Below are 20,212 nucleotides of genomic sequence, written 5' to 3'. Positions count from 1 at the left end.
ATGCTGTGTGCATTTCTCTTTATAGGTAACAAACTGGTAATCACAAAAGAATTGTGACCTTGTTCTGCAGTTATTCATTTAATTTGGTTATTGTCATGTTAATTAATATGCTTATTTAACTCTATTTGGGTTTTTTTCAAAGTGAGTCCTTCTGAGTTAATGTTCCATGTTCCTGGTGGGGAAGCAGCTCCTGGTTGGGGCTCACAGCGTTACAGGGTCCTGTTAAGTGGGTGAATTCAACGTCTGTGCTGCAGTACCTGTCTGGTGGAAAGGCTGAGTGTGAGCAGGCTTAGGAAGTTGTCACAGGGGTGAAGTGTGCTATGGTGGATGGGAGAAGATGCTCTTCTTTCCTGTCTTCTTGTTACAGAATTCACTGCTGGACAACTCTTCCCTCCTTCCGGAGTTAGCAAACAAAAGCACCCAGTGTGACTCTGAAATCCCCCTCCAGAATGGACTCATGGCATCTGCCAGCACTTACCAGTACACCTTTTCCAATGGGGACATTTGGAGCATGCATGCTGACCCTGAGAGCAATCCAGGCCACATGCTGCCCTACGGCAACCCCGGGCTCCCTGACACGGAGCAGTTCTGGGGTGTCTACAAGGAGCACAACCATCAGACGCTCTCTGAACTGAAGCGGCAGCGAGCTGCAGCCAAGCTCCTCAACCACCCTTTCCTCAGCACCCACTTTGGCAGTGGCATGGGAGGTGTTGCCGAGACCGTGGGTGAGGCCAAGTCGCACCTAATCGAATCCAGGACTTCTCCCTACAGCTCCAATGGGACCTCAGTGTATTACACAGTGTCCAGTGGTGATCCACCCCTCTTGAAATTCAAAGCTCCCATGGAGGAAATGGAAGAGAAGGTGCATGGGTGCTGCAGGATTTCCTAGTCTCATCTGTTTCTCACCCCAGAGGAAAGAAGGCATGAGTAGGCTGGTTGGATCTCTCACAGAGGCCAGGTTGTTTGCATTCCAAAGGGAGAATTTGGTTATGGACATCCTGACTGTGGTGGCCGCGTTCATCTTGAATTGTACTTTACCCTGCCAATTACTTTCATTGCCAGTAGAATGAGTAATGCAGGTGGTGCAAGGCTCTTAGGAGAGGAAGGGATGCGCATTGATATGATGTAAAAAGAGTTGCCCTACTCTTCCTCCCTGAGGAAGAAGGTATGGTGCTCTGCCTCCCTGTCCTTGGGAAGTCATGAGATGCCTTGGAACAAAGAAAGGATCTGAATGAAAATCTTTGCATCGGCGCCTCTTGCTGTAAATCACTGAGGAAGGTGACAGTTCAGACCTGAATGTTCACTCCTGGGTGATGCATATATCCTGGAGGGGAGATCAACCCCAGCGTGGGTTCGCAAGAACGGACAGAGCTGTGTTCCGTCCAGCTGGATCCAGCACTTACAGCCTGAGCAATGAGCAAGCATCGATGCTGCACTTGCTTTAGGAAGTTTGCAAGGTGCTATCTCCTTGCAGTGACAGCTCACTAACAAAAACTGTGTCCTGCTGTGCTCATGTATGGTCATCACTGCAAACTGCCATCAGGTTTGAAGCAGAACTCTTCCTGAACAGGCTTCACTCCACAGGCTAAACTGATGTTGCAATACAGGGCCCTGGCAATAGAATTTTACTGCAATAAAATACTGACAAAGGTCTATATTGGGATAAGCAATTTAAGCTTATTTGTACTATTTAGACTCTTAATTTGTTTAAAACTGAAAAGACTTTTGCTGGTCTCACATTCCTGTTGATTCTATTTGTTTACTGTCTGCTCAGCACAGATACTAGGGGCAGTATGCTTCGTGTTCTGATTTCTTCTGAGTTTCCGGAATCACAGGGCTTAGGAGAGATGAGGAGGAAAGGCTTGCGACACTAATCCAGAAGCACCATAAAAGCATTTCTGATCTCCCTAGGGTTACAGCACTTGCGTTAACCTGCAGTCTTTGGCTGATAAATAACTGTTAAAGCATTGCTTTGGTAGTTGAACACTGCAGCAGGGCAGGAGGTTTGTTTCTTTTGATCTGTTTTCCACCTCCCATTCTGAAGTCATCAGTAGTGGTTAATAGCTGTCAAAAGAAGACTTAAATGCCTCTGCATAAGGGAGTTGCCTAGCACCATGCAGTACTTGGTAAAGCTTCTGCTGTTGAGCAGTTGGCCCGCCAACACCAGTGGTTTAGTTTAGTTCATGTGAGCTGTGACAGGCTGCCTGAGAGACACCAGCATGGTATGACCAGGGGTGCTGGCACTGGCTCATCGTGAGTTGTCTTTACATACCTGGGGAGATGAGCAGAGAGTGCCCTGGGGGGCACAGCTGAGGGACTGGCCACGGTTAATGAGTTGTATCTACAGAAGTAACTGAAACCTGCAACCCTTTTTCTGCACAGAGGGGCTGTTGCACACATAACTGTTTGCCTGCATGAATATATATTTTCTTGAGCAGTTTAAATTTTAGGCTCTGAAAACAGATGCCTGTTTGGGTCTCTGTAAGCCGTCAGTGGATTAAATCCAGCTCACATAGTTGTGCTTCAGCCAGGCAACTGCAAATGCAGCTTCCACCCATCTTCCTTCTAGCTGGCAGCTATTAGACATCAATACCACACTTCACACGTGGGGAATCCTCACAGCCTTGCCTTTTTTCTAGACTATACAAAGAAGACTTAACCTGCCAGTGACTGTCAAGGGCTACGCTCTGCTTCCCAGCAAACAGAGCCCATTGCTGGGGCTGGATATGTGATGATACAGGGCTCTGGGCTTCTCATTCTCAGCTGCTGGAGGCTGCAGAGGTTCAGGAAACTCTTTTGGACCTGTGAGTTTATTACCAGGCTGACAATTTACTCTTTGGAACCCTAAATTCTTCTAGCTGTGATCTTGAGCAAACCAACAATTGATCTTCTATCAGGAGAAAGATATTACAGGTTCTAGATTACAAAACATCCCCCTAATTGGATGTTGTATTGTAATTGTAAAATTAGCTGCAATACAGCTCTTTTGGCTCTGTCACTGTGAGCTAACGGGCTCACTGAAGTCCAGTGGCATCTGATCAAATGTCATCAATTCTTACTCAGATGAGAGAGTCAGTAATCAATAACTCTTCCAGGGTATGTTTCACAGCCATGCCAACTATTTACCACTGGCTTTGGGTTGAAATTGCATTAGAGTGGGACTTGGAAGGCAGTTGAAGAGCGACCTAGTATGGATTCATGCTTATGTGTTGGTGATGTTTGGGATATAACAGCCGCTGCCTGTGGGGCACTGGCAGATACACTCAGGGAAGGAGCTGGCAGTTCATGCCACGTGCAGAGTTGTTGGTTGTAGGTATGGGATGAGCAATTCTGTGAAGTGGGTATTTAACCTGCTTTTGGTGAACTATTTTGTAGAGACAAACAGGCTTTCGGGGGAATAACAAACACACAGATACTCTCATATGTGCATTGTAGGAGCCTACCTCTGGGAACAGGGCTTTTTATTATGAGATTTAGCTGTGTTAGAACAGCAGTGGTTTTTCAATATCTAAGTGTTTTAAAGGCTGACCCAGTGGAAAGCTCTGAGGTACACTGCACGAGGCACGTGGCTGTTTCACTCATTAGCATTGCTAAAAAGCTGTAGAAACTAGAAATCATGTTGTAACTGGTGTATCTAGCACATAGAATCGTAGAATCAACTGGGTTGGAAAAGACCTTTAACACATCAAGTCCAGCCACTACCCTAGGACTGCCAAGACCACTTGGCTTATTAGAGGAAGATTGGGAGGAAGAGGGGGGAGAGTTATGCTTATACTCTGTGTTTTTAGGCTCAATAAACATTGAAGTTGTACTTAGATTCAAGGTCAGATTAGAGTCCCACTTCTGTTAGCAGCAAGCCAAAGGCTATAGTTGTTCATACACAAAGATTAGAATGTGGGTGTATTGCTGGGTCTATTGTAGGCAGAGCTGCACATAAGTAACCTTTCTTGCAAACACTTGTTTTATGCTGCAGTCACACGGTTTCTAGCAGGCTCACTGGTTAATGAGAGCAGCTTTATTTCCATGTTAAAAGACTTTGTTTTAGATGGAAAATAAAAGATGTCTCTCAAAATTGTTTTTCTACTTTACTGAGTTCAAACCAATCCCAGAATGTTAAATAAGGGCTGAAGTACCATGATTGGGGTCTGTTTGATGTCAGATCTGGCTCTGTATTTCACGTACCAAGTGATGTGATTACTTAGCCTCCTTTCTGTGGTGCTCCAGAATCAGCAAACGCTCCTAGTCTTGGGAATGATGGTGTGATTCTGTACCATCTTGAAGACAGTGGTTGAAGAACCACATGGATGAGGAACGCCTGGTTGGGAAGGAGAAGAGCATTGCAGGGCAATAGCAATAATGAATAAGTGATGCAATACTCAGCGGAGGTGGCGAGTTCTGTAGTTTATTGAGCAGAGTCTTAGTTCATGGGGTTGAAAGAAGTTACAAGCTCCCAAATGGCATTACAGCTTGCTCTGTGTCCTTCTGCTTGAATGTCAGAGCTCTGTTTACCCAAATCTCTGTGGAAACTAAATCAGCAATACCATGAAATAGGAATACCTTAACTGAGATGGCAATAGCACTGGTCTGCAGTGAGCCACAGACAAACTGGTGTCCATCTGCTGGAAGGGGCTCTCCCTTCGTCTGGATATTTCTGTGCCTTATCATACTTGCTAAAGGTGACTCGGTAACTGGAAGTTATTGAGGTTTGGGTTGCTTTGTGGTGACTGTACAGAAGAATGTTTTGCAAGGGAACAGTTCAGAGCATACCAGATTTTGAAGTTTTTATTTGCTTTTACAGTTTCTTTCATGATAACCTCCCTCTCTTCCCAAATATACAGAAATGAAATGCACAGGGCCTTCACTCTAATTCAACAGATCATATTGACCTACTTTGTTATAGCAGTTCTCTGCAGGCAGAATCCAGAATACGCTTGTAGCAGCAGTCTCGCCTCTTACTACAGAACACAGCTGGTATGTACACTGTTTGGTTTGTTTCGCCTGTGGCTGTACCACAGAACTTGTGGTCCCTGGTTGTTCTTCAGCTTTATTCTGCTGTACTCATGTTGGCCAAACGGGTAATGGGCTTCTCAGTTCCTCCCCTCCAGCTCGAGTACTGCTGGGCTCTTCAGGCAGCACTCGCAGCACTGTTATGACCTGGAATATTCTGCTGTATTTCAACTGCTGAAGCAGTTTCAATGGTTGAGGAGACTCCGCTCAAGATACCTGTTCCCAGCCCTACACCAATGCAATTATCTCCACCGCAGGCGGGACACAGATACGGGTTTTTAACCACTGCAGATGCAGCCTCAGCGCTGTCAGCTCTGCGTCTTCAGCCGTGAGACTGCAGCGTGCAAACGGGCTGCGGGAGTGTCAGTGGCCCTGGTGCTGCTGCGTGTCTGGGGTGGCCACAGGTGACAGTGAGCCTTCTGCAATAACACGTGATTCCAGCGATCAGTAGTAAATGATGAACCAATAAAACTTGATGACATGTATTTTATGTGAAAAAAAATAATGTAAGAAGTGTACATGGTATTAGCAGCTTTATGTATAAAATGGCATTTGGCAATCAGAGTCTAATATATTTAAAACTTTTTTTTTAAAAAAGGATATTTGATATTGTATGGAATTGACACTATTGCTACTGTATGAAGATGGTTTCTTAACATGTTGAAGCAATGCATAAAATCTTAAACGATGTAAAACTCATGCCAAAAGGGTATATCTGACAGTATTAGCACCTGACTCCATGTCTTTAATAGATTGATTTTTTTAATTTAAAAATTATATTAAACTTGTTTTAATAATACAAAAATGCCACCGAGTTTTATTTCATGGGTTTACGGTTGGGGACTCTGCTTAAATGTCTGTGCCTCCCCCCTCAGCTCCAGGACTTGTCTGGAAGAATAAACCCAGGCCGGCGGTAAGTGGAACTTTTAGTTTTCAGCCGGTAGCAGCAGCGTGTGACGGGGACGAGCAGCAACGACGGCACCGGGGCTGCTGTCCCGGGTCTCATTCTCTCCAGGGCATCAGGCGTTCGTCAGCGCGCTCCTAACGGGGGTCCTTAGCGGGGGCTGGGCTCGGGCGGAGACAGAGGGCCCGCGGCACGTGGGGGGTGAAGGGAACAGGGCCCCGCTGCTGCTCCGCCGGGGCGCCCCGAGCCGGGCACTGCCGGGGCTGCGCGGCCCGGAGGCTGCGGAAACGACCCCGCCGGCGCCGCCGCTTCCCACGGCCGCAGAGAGCGGGGCCCGAGGGGCGGGGCCGGCTCCGCAGCAGCCAATCGGGGCGCGGAGCCCCCACTGGCGGCGGCGGCGCGGCGCTGTTTGGATTCAAACCCGCTATAAAGGCGCTGCCGGGGCGGCCGGGGCCGATCTGAGCCGGTCCGCGCCCCGCGCGATGGCGAACCCGTCGCAGTGGCTGGAGGAGGGCGCCGGGCGCTGGCCGCCGCAGCCGCCCGGGCCGTACAGCGAGGCGCAGCGGCTGGCGCTGGAGGAGCTGGTGGCGGGCGGCCCCGAGGCGCTGCGCGCCTTCCTGCGGCGGGAGCAGCTGCCGCCGTTCCTCTCGGAGCCCGAGGTGCAGGCGATCGCGCGGGGCGCGCTGCCGCCCGCCGCGGCCCCGGAGCCGGCGGCCGAGCCCTTCGCCGGCGCCTCCCTCGACGCCTCGTCGCTCACCTACTTCCCCGAGCGCTCGGACCTGGAGCCGCCGGCGCTGGAGCTGGGCTGGCCGGGCTTCGCCAGCGGCGCCTTCCGCGGGCTCACGCGGGTCGAGGCGCACTTCCAGCCCGGCTGCGGGGACAGCATCTACGGCTGCAAGGAGGCGGTGCGGCGCCAGATCCGCTCCGCGCGGCAGGTCAGTGCGGCCGCGGCGGGGCGGCTGCGGGCTCGCCTGCGCCTGGAGCCCTGCTCCAGCGGGGCTGCGACCCGGGACGGGGATCGGCGACGGCATCGACGGGCGTCCCCTTCGGGTGGCGCTCAGCGAGGTCGAGCGGCTTTAAAACCCCCGTCGGGCAAAGAAAGCTTTGTTGGAGCAGCTCTGCTCTGGAGCCAGGCTGAGAGAGCTGGGCTGGGTCAGCCTGGACAAGAGAAGGCTCCTGAAGGGGAGACCTGAGAGCAGCTCCAGTGCCTAAAGGGGCTGCAGGAAACCTGGAGAGGGGCTTTGGACAAGGGCCTGTAGGGACAGACCAAGGGGAATGGCTTGAACCTGCCAGAGGGGAGACTGAGATGAGCTCTTAGGCAGAAGCTCTTCCCTGTGAGGGTGCTGAAGCGCTGTCCCAGGGTGCCCAGAGAAGCTGTGGCTGCCCCATCCCTGGCAGTGTTCAAGGCCAGGTTGGACACAGGGCTTGGAGCAAGCTGCTCTAGTGGAAGGGGTCCCTGCCCGTGGCAGGGGTTGGAGCTGGATGAGCTTTAAGGTCCCTTCAACCCAAACCAGGCTGGGATTCTGTGAGTTGATTCTGTGACAATTTCATAAACACACGACTGGTGCTCATTCCTCCATGTTTGTTGATGTGCTACACCCATGATGTCTTGCTGTCCCCCTTCTTGTCACTCCAGAAGGAGTGGGCCAAGTGTTCCCTGTCCCCAGTACGACCTTTAGATCCCCTGCTGCTGTTCGCGGTCAAACCACCCACTGCTTACATGCTTATTTTGCTCTTTTTCAAAGTGGAAGGTTGCCTTTTCTGTGTTCCTTACAGATGTGCTCTGCAAAACGGATTTGCATGCAGAAACCTGCTGTTATAAAAGGGTATGACACAAAAAAAAGGCCTTTCTTAAAAAATCTTATTTGCTATGAGATAATCCTCTGATTATATCTTTTTTCTTTACCTCTTGCCTTCTTCATCTCATTGTCTGTTTTTAATGATGTGCAGAGCTGCTCCTAGTAAGGTTTCCCTCCTACAGGAGTGGATTGTTTTGATCTGGTGCAGAGTATGGCGCGACGGTCATGCAGCATACTGGCTTCTAACTGTTCTCTGTAACTTGTAATGTTACCCGAGTTTATAGCCTCCAACTGTAATCCGTGGGAGGGAACCACCCTTCTGGTGAGCAGCCACTCAATGGGCTTAGCTAGAATTTAAATGTACAGCTTCCTTTTCAGTGGCCAGTGAAGCAAGCCCTGGCTCTGCATAACGTGTGTGCACATGGCACACCCTGAACAGCAACTGGGCTTAGTTCTAGCCCCCTTCCGAGTGCAGGAGCTTAGGGTGTGTATGAGGATGACATGAACAATGGGCTTCTCGCCAGAAACGGTCACAGAGGGAGGGCTGTTCTCAAGGGATCTCATCAGGTGGATGAGACTGGTCTGGTGACTCAGGAAACTCCATGGAATTACCTGTTTATCCAAAAAGCTGTTCTTGCTTGTAGTATCCTTCCAAATGCCTTCCTTTGCACCAAACCAAAAGCCAGGGAAACTGTTCCTGCCACTGCCACGTACTTGTCTGATACAAGAAGGCTTTTTGTAGACACAGAATGGAGAGAAATTTTGGCTATCAGCTGCAGTGTGATATTGCTCAATCATGTCTGAATTTTTTGGGTGAACTTGAGAAATGGGAAGACTTCAGATGCTGTACAGTTTCTTCGCAGCTCGCTCAAATGCCGTTAGTTTAAGTGATTAAAGGGGACCCTGTTGCTATCTTGCCTCTGCCGTCCTGAATGGATGAGTGTAGAGAAAAGGGTTTTCTCTCCCTCCTCTAAACATAACTGTACTCTTGCACATTTTGAGTAAAAGTGTATTTCTTTTCAGCTGCTGATTCTAGGATTAGAACCCAAGTATACCATTAATTGAACAGTCATTTGAAGGCATTAGTGCTTCCAAGGTGTTTAGTGTGATTTTTTCTGTGTTCAGGGGTTATTTTCTTACTCATCAGATCTTGTGAAAACCATCTTACTTTTCTTTATCATCCTTGGTACTTTGACAAGTGATTGGGTGGAGAAAGCCCCAGGAGAGATGTAAGAAGCACAAGCATAAACTAATACCAACGTGACTGTGTGTGTTATGCCCAGGAACTCATCCATATGGAGCCAATCCCTTAGGGAGCAGGACACAGATGGGAATGCAAAGCTTAGCCAGTTCTTGTGGGAAGTACAGGCAATGCCACCCACAGAGCAGCTGCATTATGAGCAGGCACACCTTGTGCAGATGCCTTATGGATCTGACAAGGGCACGTGCTGGGTACCAGCAGTGGTTGTATCATCGTGGTTCCTGATGCTGCTCTGATAGAAACAGAATAGGAAAGTCATGAAATCAAATCCTTTGTTGTGTCCCCACAGCAATGTGTACTCCTGATTTTGAAGGGTGAGAATTCTTGCACCAAAATGATGTGCAATCTGGCTCTGAATTTTCTAGAGAAGGGGGTTCACAAACACAGGACTGTCATCTTGTCTTTGGCCTGTTGAAAGAACATCTCCCCATCTTAGGACTTGCCTCCTGTAGAGAACGGTTGAGTGAGTGGATTTCTTGTGAAGGTGTGTGGTGGAAACTTAGAACACACCAAGTAAGAGTCTAGAAACTGTGTGTTCAGTTTGTATGTTGTCACAGAACTAGCTTATGTCTTGGTAGCTTATTTAGGACAGCATTCCCTTCCTACCAAATAGAGGAATCAGTCGGGGGTTGTGAGATGCTCCGCAGTGACAGTGAGGGGGCCAGTCAAGCTGATTCTCCTGCAGGCAGTGGCTTCCTGTAGCAGGTATGGCACGCTGGGAGAACAGGAGGTGGAGGTGGCTGGTCTGGAATTTGGTTCTGCTCTGATGGCTTCCCCAGTGTTACCGAAAGGCCAGATTAGAGGAGATTATGTATGAAAGCAGGATGTGAAAGTGTACAAAAGCTGCAGCAGAAGTGAGGAAAAACCTCTATAGGCTTACTCTTTGCTATCCAGGGCCCAAGGAATTTACAGAAACATTGTGGGAATATGGATATCTTTAATAAGTTGCCAGGGCCTGCACAGCAGGACAAAGAAATGTGCATCTGGCCTCAGTGGTGGGAGCAGAGGATGGCTGGGGAGGCAGTGTTCTGGCCTTGTGTAAAGTAAAGCCCTGGAACAAATGCTGTCACTTCTCTTGCAGGTGATTGCCCTTGTGATGGATGCCTTCACAGATATTGATATCTTCAGTGACCTTCAGGATGCCTTTAACAACCGCAAAGTCCCTGTCTACATCCTTCTTGACCAGGACTCTCTACCCCATTTCTTGGAAATGTGCGACAATCTGGGAGTCTGTCCTGAGCAGGAAAGTGTAAGTACTGACTGGGGGTGCCTGGGATTAGTTTGGCTTTATTTTTTGTGCTACAGTTTATGGTTATGGACATCCAAGCTACACTTCTGTAAACCAGCAGACTTCCTTGGAAGATTACAGCATCCTGTCTGTTTGGTAACTGATGTAAAAGGGGATTTTCTGACATGTTTCTCAACTTCTGAAGATCAAGGCTCAATATCTCATGGTTTCAGTCTCTAATGCAGCATGTGAAACTGCTCACAAACTTGGCAAAAGCCATGCACATGTCCTGCACTTTGCTCCCCGTGTGTAGGAGCTGCAGTCTACCCTGTGCTGGGTTGGCTGTGCACTGTGATCCGCGTCCTGAGGGAGCGATTAGTTTTGCAAGATGTAAGTAGCTTTGTTCTTTGGCTCAAGGAGCTGCTTGCTGAAGAAGCGGAAACATGGCTGAAGGGTGGTATAGCTCTGGTAACATTTCGTTTCTTTCCTAATACTTTCTTTTGAAAGGGTTTAGATGATGTGACCCAGGTAATTTATTAATTCAGAGGAATACAGGCTGACATAACTGTTACAGCATGGCTTGGTATGGCTTATGTTCACTTCAGTGAGAGCTTCTCTGGATGGGGAACACTTCCAGCCTCCTGGGCACTGATGAATCAGAACCGGCTGTTCTCTCCACAGACTCTCCTAATCTAACAGAAATTTAACTAATAACATGTGCAGACAGTGTGAGGAAGCTGATTTTGTTCCTGTCTTCCATGGTGTGCATGGCTGCTTTCAGGTGGAATTGCTAATCAAAACTTTTTGGAAGTTACTTAGGTCTGATATTACTTTTCCCCTTTTCTGAAACAGCTGCTGAGAGTTCGAGCCCTCACGGGGAGCACGTACTACCTGAGATCAGGTGCCAAAATTGTTGGGAAAGCCCACGAGAAGTTCATGTTAATTGATGGCATTAGAGTGACAACAGGTTCCTACAGGCAAGTATTGGGATCTGATGGTGCTAGTGAAGCTACAGAAAGGGGGGATTCTGCAAGAAGGATGTATGACCTTTGCTGTTTGCCTGGTATTAATGCAAGCCAATGGCAAGTGGACTGGCTGAGCCTAGGTGGGGCTAATGCAAAACTGGAAACAGCTTTGGAAAACTGTTTTAAACAACTTGTTGCTAGCAAAGCACCTGGCCATGACTAAATAGAGTCCTTCCTGAAGGAGAATTAATAGTTTATGAAGTTTATACCCTCCTTTATGCACAGCAGTTCTAAGCTAAGTCTTGCTATCTGTAACTATGTGTTGAAATGCACTGGAGATTAATTGTGGCTCTTGGTTTGTTCCTGATAGTTTCACATGGTCTGATGGGAAGCTGAACAGCAGTAACTTGCTGCTGTTGTCAGGGCAAGTGGTTGAACACTTTGACCTCCAGTTCAGGATTCTTTATGCCCGGTCAATGCCCATCAGCCCTAAGTGTCTGTCCAGCTGCAGGAACAGTGGGATATTCGATCACCTGGTGAGCAGAATAAAGTCCTCTAAAGAATATACCGTGGAAGGCAACTTGAGAGCAGAATTTGCCAGATTGTCCAGTACTCCAAAGAAGCTATTGAAAGAACCAGATCAGGCTGAAGATTGTTCTGGAGAAAGCTTTTGTAACCTGGGGCATTCTTGGCTCTCTGAAGGGGCAATAGAGTTCAGCAATCGAGTGGCCATTGTGGATCGGAGAAGCACATCGACTCAAACTGGCCCATGGGAAGAGAAGCCAGCAACGACTGTGTGTAATACTGCCACACAGACCTATTTTGTGACAGCAGAAACTGGCACGCAGGCGTCAGTCAGTGCTAGAATGACGGGCACTCAGACTTCAGTCTTGTTGAAAAGTGCAGTGACACAGACTAGGGAAAGTGAGTACACAGAAACACCCGTGCTTCACAGAAAATTGTCGAAAGAATGCTCTTCTCTGTCTGGAAAGGCTGTATCAAGTTCTAGTCTGTGGTCACTGTCTTCATCCTCATCCCAGTGCTCTCTCGCCAGCTCTACTGGCTCGGTTTCTTCTCTCCGGTCCTTCGAATATCCTGTCCATCACAGGGCAGAGTATTTCCAAAAGCTGCACAAGGAGAGGCAGTTCCACTACTCCACTATCAGGTCGAAGCTGAGCCACATGGTGCATATCCTATCCCGGAGGGGCCGTGAGCCTGAAAGCTACACATCCCAGTACATGGGAAGATGCCACCTGAAACAGAGGCGTGACATCAGTGCCAGCTTGCGCAGCCTCCGGGACCTTTCCCTCTATTCTCTGAATAAACGATGACTTCACTGAATGCAGAACATGCAATCTCCAGTCACAAACTGCTGTCACTCTGTTCCTCCTGATTACTCCACTTCCTTCAAGGACATTCCCTTTTCTTAATACACGTGTACATCCCCCTCCAGCACTTTGTTTTATACTATGCAGTTTAAGCAATAAAAAAAGAGGTGTTTATTTGCATGGTAAGTTACTAACCTGTTCCTCTTATATGCGTTAGTGGTGAAGGTTCATTTTAATTTTGGATGTATAACCTGGAAAGTAAACTGATTACTGCTTCCTAGGGTTGCTAACGCTCTGGCTTTATGTACATTTGGCAAAACCGCAGTCAAATGGGAGCAGATTCAGTGACATCAACGTATACTTTTTTTTTTTTTTAATATTGGCTTTTTTTCCTATTTTATCTTCAGCATGAGGGGAAGCAACCTTTATAAAGAGCCAGAAAGCTGATTTTATTCTGACTTCAGCAATATATACATTACTCATCCATTAAAGTTGTGAAGGGTCTAATGGAGCTGCTGCAGGTTCTTATCTTCAGCTGTGTCCTTTGCCCATTGTTCAAACCTTCTGAAATGCCCTGAACTAATTTAGCTCTTCAGTTTGATCATCCCCTCGTGCCTTTGTGTAGGTATACACACACACACACACTTTTGTGTATATATATATACACACACTTTGGTGTGTGTATATATGTGTGTGTGTGTATGTGTGTGTGTATATATATATATATATATGCACACATTCTCAGAAGAGCATCACTTTAAAACGAGGACTGGGAAGTAGCAACTTAGCACTCCGTTATAGCTGTACCCATTTCAGAGACAGTCCTGATGTAAATGTTTTCAGTATTTGGAGCCAAAAGCTGGTTCTATTGGACCTATATGACTACTGATGGGAAGGTGTTGCTGAAGTCTTGGGTTTTGTGCTTGTGAGCAGAGCTGATATGGTATCTCAGCTGTATCCTTATTGTATCTTATCGTACCTTGCTGCTCCATACCTGTCAACTCCTGTTTTGGAATGACTTCAAGGAACGTTGTCTCTTGTGCAGCTTGTTACACAAGAGTTAACAGTTTCAATTGTAGCACTGTAAAATGAGCTTCCAGCTCTGGCTCAGTCTAGGAACATATGAGTCCTCTTGCTTCTATTCAGAGACCTGTACAAGATGTAAAGGTGAGACACTCACTGAAGACACACGACAAAGCCCCTGCTTATAAACCAAACTGACGTGCACTACAAAATGTTATGGGTTATGTTTGGTAATGTTGTACAAATGCGAGAGTGAGGAAAAAAAACCCAACCCCAAACGCGCCTTTTAACTGTCCTGCCTGAATTGTCCTCTGTTTCCTGCTCTGCTTATCCTTTCCCCACCACTAACTTGGGTTAAGGAGCTGCACTGTTGCTCTAGTTTTTCAATATATTCTGTTTTCAGTATTAAATGCATCCTAGGTTAAGTTGCTTTGCAGAGACACGATGTGGCTCTGCCAGCAGCAGTCGTCTGTGTGTGTGTCTGTGCTTGCTGGATTACTGGTCTGAGCAGTGTGGAGGTTCTCTAAGACCTGACCTGTTCTGTTCTCCACTGGCCCTGCATGTGAGTGACCAACCGGCCTGTTCAGTCAAGTCAAACCAGTTTGGGCTGTGTATTTTCCTATTTATCCACACATGTGTCCAGTAGATGGCACATTTAAGCTGTTGTCTTTAATATTCCCCTAAACAGCAAAGAATGGGGGAATAAAGAAAAATATCCAAAACACAAAAAGGCTGCAACTCCAGTGTACAGAGCAATGCTTTTTTTCTCCTAACTTAAGTGTTCCCACCTCTGAAATCATAGATATCTATGCAGGATAAAGAGGTTTAGCTATTTGTATTGCTCGGATTTCAAAGCAGCCACTCCTTCCGTGAGGAAGGAGGCAGATGTACAGAGAGGTGCAGGTTGAGGAAGAAAAGCTCTGTCTGTGATTAAAGAGGTAAGAAACTGGTCCCACGAGCTGGAACACGGGGTAGTGTCTCAGAAGTGAGTAGCAGAAAGGGAACTGAGATACACTGTCAAAGCCAATTTCGAGTGCCTGTGCTCAGCAGTGGTTCTATGTATGTAAAATCAACTTGCGTGCTATGTACCTTTATTACATTGTGCAGCTGTTATGGTGCTCTCACAAGAACAAGCAGCAGTTTACAAATAAACTCATTTTGCCGTGCAACCTGATCGTTGCAGAGCTTTGTTTTCTGTGTTTGGTGTTTTGGACTCAGATGTCTCTTAAGCACGTCCGTGTGCTTGAAGCTGTCCTGCAGTCCTGGGCTCGCAGAGCAGGCTGTGCTGGGGCGCCTGCCCGGGGCGGGGCCTTGGCCCTCCTCAACCTTGGGACCAGGTCTTTGATCACCGGGGCAGCAGCGCCAGGGCTGTACTTACTCTCCCCGCTTAATACGAGGTCCGTGTGTTTGCGGATGCTTCCCCCTGGGCGACTGATCCCAGCCGTCTCTGCCACCCGCGGCTTTCCAGCCGCCGGGAGGAGCAGAGCCTGCTCGACCGCCCGCTGCCACCGCGGGGCCGGGCGGGGGGCGGAGAAGAGCCACGGAGCGTGGGAGCCGCCCGCGGAGCCGCTATAAAGTGGCGGCCGGGGCCGATCTGAGCCGGTCCGCGCCCCGCGCGATGGCGAACCCGTCGCAGTGGCTGGAGGAGGGCGCCGGGCGCTGGCCGCCGCAGCCGCCCGGGCCGTACAGCGAGGCGCAGCGGCTGGCGCTGGAGGAGCTGGTGGCGGGCGGCCCCGAGGCGCTGCGCGCCTTCCTGCGGCGGGAGCAGCTGCCGCCGTTCCTCTCGGAGCCCGAGGTGCAGGCGATCGCGCGGGGCGCGCTGCCGCCCGCCGCGGCCCCGGAGCCGGCGGCCGAGCCCTTCGCCGGCGCCTCCCTCGACGCCTCGTCGCTCACCTACTTCCCCGAGCGCTCGGACCTGGAGCCGCCGGCGCTGGAGCTGGGCTGGCCGGGCTTCGCCAGCGGCGCCTTCCGCGGGCTCACGCGGGTCGAGGCGCACTTCCAGCCCGGCTGCGGGGACAGCATCTACGGCTGCAAGGAGGCGGTGCGGCGCCAGATCCGCTCCGCGCGGCAGGTCAGTGCGGCCGCGGCGGGGCGGCTGCGGGCTCGCCTGCGCCTGGAGCCCTGCTCCAGCGGGGCTGCGACCCGGGACGGGGATCGGCGACGGCATCGACGGGCGTCCCCTTCGGGTGGCGCTCAGCGAGGTCGAGCGGCTTTAAAACCCCCGTCGGGCAAAGAAAGCTTTGTTGGAGCAGCTCTGCTCTGGAGCCAGGCTGAGAGAGCTGGGCTGGGTCAGCCTGGACAAGAGAAGGCTCCTGAAGGGGAGACCTGAGAGCAGCTCCAGTGCCTAAAGGGGCTGCAGGAAACCTGGAGAGGGGCTTTGGACAAGGGTCGGTAGGGACAGGCCAAGGGGAATGGCTTTGACCTGCCAGAGGGGAGATTGAGATGAGCTCTTAGGCAGAAGCTCTTCCCTGTGAGGGTGCTGAAGCGCTGGCCCAGGGTGCCCAGAGAAGCTGTGGCTGCCCCATCCCTGGCAGTGTTCAAGGCCAGGTTGGACACAGGGGCTTGGAGCAAGCTGCTCTAGTGGAAGGTGTTCCTGCCTGTGGCAGGAATTGGAACTGGATGAGCTTTAAGGTCCCTCACAGCCCAAACCGTTCCATGATTCTATGATTCTTTTCAAGGTTTTCTGCCACACTGATGAAAATACAGTCATTACAAAGTTCATTCAGGGAGTTGGCACCTGAGAGTGACATGTTCCTGGCTCTCTTAATCAGTTGTTGCTTCCACATCCTGCACCGGGTACAGGCAAACCTTTTTCTTCAGTCTATGTGTTTTGTTGTTGGCTTAGGTTTTTCTCATACTGTTTCTTTTTGCACTTGAAAAGTTTGATAGACTCTGGAGAACGTACGCTTTGGAAATCAGCTCATTATTTTCTTCTGGCAGTGCTTTTGAGGAAAAGACATCTGTTCCCGGGGAAAAAATCCCTCTTGCCAAGTAATCGGAAACCAAATTTGTCTCGCACAGAAGTAGACCCCTGATTTTGCCGTAAGTCAGGGTTAGGAAGAAACTTGAAGCAATGATGCACTTTGTCACTGTTCTGGTTCTTCCGAGATATTCCAGCACCCCAAACATATCCACATTGAACTCTGTGCTCCTGTTACACCCAAGTTATTGATGTAGATGAAGAAGACTGACAGCAAAATGTCTTTCTTTTCCTCATGCAAAATACTTGTTTATGATCTCAGTTAAGGTTTTGGAGAGGTGTCAGGTTTCTCTCTGCCTGTGTAGGTCTTGGCAGTGCTCTGGAGTTGGGGGGAAAGGAGCAAACACTCAGTTTTCTGTAATTTTTCTTGGAAGGTGATGTTATGTAGTAAAAAAAGGAATGTTTTAGAATGACCTCAATTAAAACCCGTGAGCAACTGACTAGATGCAGGAGGTCTGATTGCTGCTAATTAGTGATGAACTCTGATTTTTAAAGACAGAAAAGGTGTCTTTCCACAATAGGCCTTCATGGTAGATTATCCATAACTATGGAACCAAAAAAGATACAGATCCTAACAAAAGAAGCTTCAATGTCCACTGTTGAAATTACAGGATGATCTTAAGGTCCTTTCCAACCCAAACCATTCTGTGATTCTATGATAAATCAGTCAAATGACAGCAAAATTAGGGCAAAGAATCTTTAAAAACAATTTCTGCCCATAGGCTCAATTTCTTTTTTCCAATTTATGCAGGAACAGCGTCATAGTGAAGGGCGATGTATATTGTATCTCCCATACCTCAGTGTACTATACTTGGTAATCACCTTTACTAAAACATCCTTCTCTTTGCAGAAATTTATTCTAATCATTTTTTTTCTTTCTCTTTCTATTATGTCTGTAAAAGTTCCAGCGGTCCTGTGAAAAACAAATGGATATATCAGATCAGAGAAGTCTGTCCCATATTCCATAACCACCAATAAAAAAAAAACGGGGAAAGAGAGAGATAGAGGGAGATTTAATTTGAAGGTCAAATTCCTCCTGTGCCATCTGCCTTGGGGTGCTGTGGAACCAGCCTAATGATTTCTTCTGAAACTTGTTGCAGATGATTGCCCTGGTGATGGATTCCTTCACAGACACTGATATCTTCAAAGATCTCTTGGAAGCTTGTAGCCAGCGGCAAGTTAAAGCCTATATCCTTCTAGATCAGTCTTCATTTTCCCACTTTCTAAAAATGTGCAAAGATCTGGGAGTTGACCTTGAACAGGAAAAGGTGAGCCTTGTCATATTCATAGGGACAGACTTGATCCTTTTATGGCTGTGATCTTTGAGCTATCACAAGAAGAAACTGTTGTGTCTGCTGCCACAACTTAAATGGGGTTTATGTAGCTATAGCTCTTGCTTGAATATATAAGCATAAGAAGGAAATGAATAGAGAAACTGAAATCTTTGTATGTGGATGTTACAAGTGCTTTCTGAGCACAAATACTCATTGAATATTAAAGGCAATGCAGGAGGAATGTCCAGTTCCTAAAGCATGAGTGGAGTTGGTCAGGCTCCCTGAGACACTGCAGGCTGGTGGAGAAGCAGGTTCTTGGGACTCTGTGGAACATGCATCCCTCTGAGGTTAAGTGACAGGAGTTTTTACAGTCATATTTTGCACAATCAGCTTATGGGTTTGCCCCTTAATGCCACCTCTTTGCCTCCTAAAGACAAAATTATCATTTGGTTCGTAAAGGGTGGATCTTGTGCCATTGTGCAGCAGCCTTTGCTAGTTCCTCAGTGATCGTTGTTGTGTGTTATTCCTTTAAACACATTTACCTTTGAAATCCACGAAACCATATCTTTAACAGTTGATGAGAATCCGAAATATCACGGGGAACACATACTACATGAGATCGGGTGCCAAAATCGTTGGAAAAGTCCGTGAGAAGTTCATGTTAATTGATGGCATTAGAGTGACAACAGGCTCCTACAGGCAAGTGCCAATTTCTTTATGTTGCTTAGCATGATTTCTTTACATGGAAAGGAAAATGAGCTATATTGCAAAACTGCTTTCCTCATCAGAGTAAATGGGTAATGTTTGTCCTAAAAAGTGGCACACTGCCTATCATTTGGATTATAGGAATGATTTAACTTAATATGATGAAAGAGAATTTTCAGTTAATACTGCCATTTATTTTGAATTAACTCAAAATTTTCTGATCCTTCCTTTGCTAGTTTCACGTGGACAGATGGGAAGCTGAACAGCAGTAACATTTTGATCCTGTCAGGTCCTGCAGTTGCACATTTTGACCTGGAATTTCGGATTCTTTATGCACGGTCAAAGCCTATCAACCTCAAAGAGTTATCCAGCTGCAGGAAGAATAAGGTGTTGGACCAGGTAGTCAGTATAACAGTGGCTTCCAGAGACTTGACCAGGGAAAACTTCCTGAGAATGGAGTTTTTGTATCTTAGAGCATTTGTAGGGAATCTCAACAGGAAGCGAAGCTGGCTGCATGCCTCAAGGGAGGCCGTCTACGTGTCAAATAATGTAATGCATGCCTCTCCTCCACTGACTAAGAGGAATGGTTCCCTAGTTATGAGGCCACACTGGATCATAGAGAGATGAATTGCACGTTCACTCAGAGCGAGAAGCAGAACCTCAGGAACCACATCCAGTTGTCCATGTACAGTGCTGTCTCGCAGAATGTCCGTGAGAGCAGCTGAGAAACAAACCTTGAACTGAGAGAAGTGATCCTGGCATTGTGGGTTCGTTCAAAGACCACTATAATGCAGATGAACACATGCAGTTAGGGTATTGTCTTCAGCTCAGGTATGTTTTTAGAAAAAACCAAAACCCCTATTAACACTTGGAAAGCCATTATTGACTTCTGGTATCTGTCTTCTGTCAGATTTTCATTTTTCAACCATTCTCACATGTATTCAGCTGATGGGTTACCAATGGCTTAGCTCAGTAACTCAAATCTTTTTGTTAAAGTAATTTAGGTGTAGGAAATACAACAATAAACGTCTTCCAAAGATGAATAGCAGGACTGCTGCATGGCTCTGAAATCAGTCCTGTGCGGCACGAGCTCCCTATGAATGTTTTAATGACACAGAACTGAAGTAGAGTAACCATAGCCTAGAAACTGGTAGATCAGTACCATGTTACTGGTCCTCAAATATTACATTATCTTTAAGTGAGGCTGTGCTGCCTGGGGGGATGAGTAACACATCAGGCGAACAAGGGTTTTGACTGAATTTCAAATGACCTTTTCTTAATTATAAGAATGCTTGGCTTGCTGGACATCATGCAATAAATATTGATCTAAATAGACACATTTTTAGAAAAAAACCCCAAACCCTTTCTTAACACCATTATTGACTTCTAGTCAATATCTAGTCTATCTAAGTAGATATTTAGAAAAATTTAGATAAAAATCAATAAATGAATATCTAAAATATTTATTAGTTGAGTAGATCTGAAATTTGTGAAGCTGCTGCTACTTCTCAAAAGCCTTACTTCAACCAGACATGCAATAATATAAAAATCAGCAATAGAACCATTTATTCTCAAGGTTTCATGCAAGTTTGATTTTTTTTTTTAATCCCTCAGTTTGCAGAGAAAACCAAAAATCCCAAATGAAAAGGCTATCTGACACCTCCCAGGCAGCTGTGCATGGAGGCACTGAAGTCCCCGCAGCCTGCTAGTGCGGAAGCTTGTCAGTCCAACTAATGAG

The 20,212-nt window shown here is 47.6% G+C and overlaps 3 protein-coding genes across 4 annotated transcripts in view; all 3 read left to right on the top strand.

The window, feature by feature from the left end:
- Positions 1–889, top strand: part of PPP1R16B (protein phosphatase 1 regulatory subunit 16B) — a gene marked incomplete at both ends in the record, with an annotated part of 34,774 nt that extends 33,885 nt beyond the window's left edge. For both annotated transcript variants that reach the window (XM_080628002.1, XM_080628001.1), the window contains one exon: positions 368–889. In XM_080628002.1, coding sequence (XP_080484128.1) covers positions 368–889 — 522 coding nt within the window. The remainder of the gene's footprint in view (positions 1–367) is intronic.
- A 5,504-nt stretch (positions 890–6,393) lies between these two features.
- On the top strand, positions 6,394–12,495 carry LOC308226202 (protein FAM83D-like; the record flags this gene model as incomplete). Its single annotated transcript, XM_080627700.1, has 4 exons — positions 6,394–6,846; positions 10,053–10,220; positions 11,052–11,176; positions 11,535–12,495. The coding sequence occupies 4 exons, from the start codon at positions 6,394–6,396 to the stop codon at positions 12,493–12,495; spliced, it is 1,707 nt and encodes a 568-aa protein (XP_080483826.1).
- A 2,638-nt stretch (positions 12,496–15,133) lies between these two features.
- Positions 15,134–19,199, top strand: LOC308226201 (protein FAM83D-B-like; the record flags this gene model as incomplete). The annotated part of the gene is made up of 5 exons (XM_080627699.1): positions 15,134–15,586; positions 17,596–17,763; positions 18,344–18,468; positions 18,711–18,873; positions 19,119–19,199. The coding sequence occupies 5 exons, from the start codon at positions 15,134–15,136 to the stop codon at positions 19,197–19,199; spliced, it is 990 nt and encodes a 329-aa protein (XP_080483825.1).
- Between the last annotated feature and the right edge of the window lie 1,013 nt (positions 19,200–20,212).

This window comes from Psittacula echo, assembly GCF_963264785.1.
Source record: "Psittacula echo genome assembly, chromosome: 12".
NCBI lineage: Eukaryota > Metazoa > Chordata > Aves > Psittaciformes > Psittacidae > Psittacula > Psittacula echo.
The sequence above is the reverse complement of the archived record's forward strand: the minus strand, read 5'-3'. Positions and strand labels throughout refer to the sequence as shown.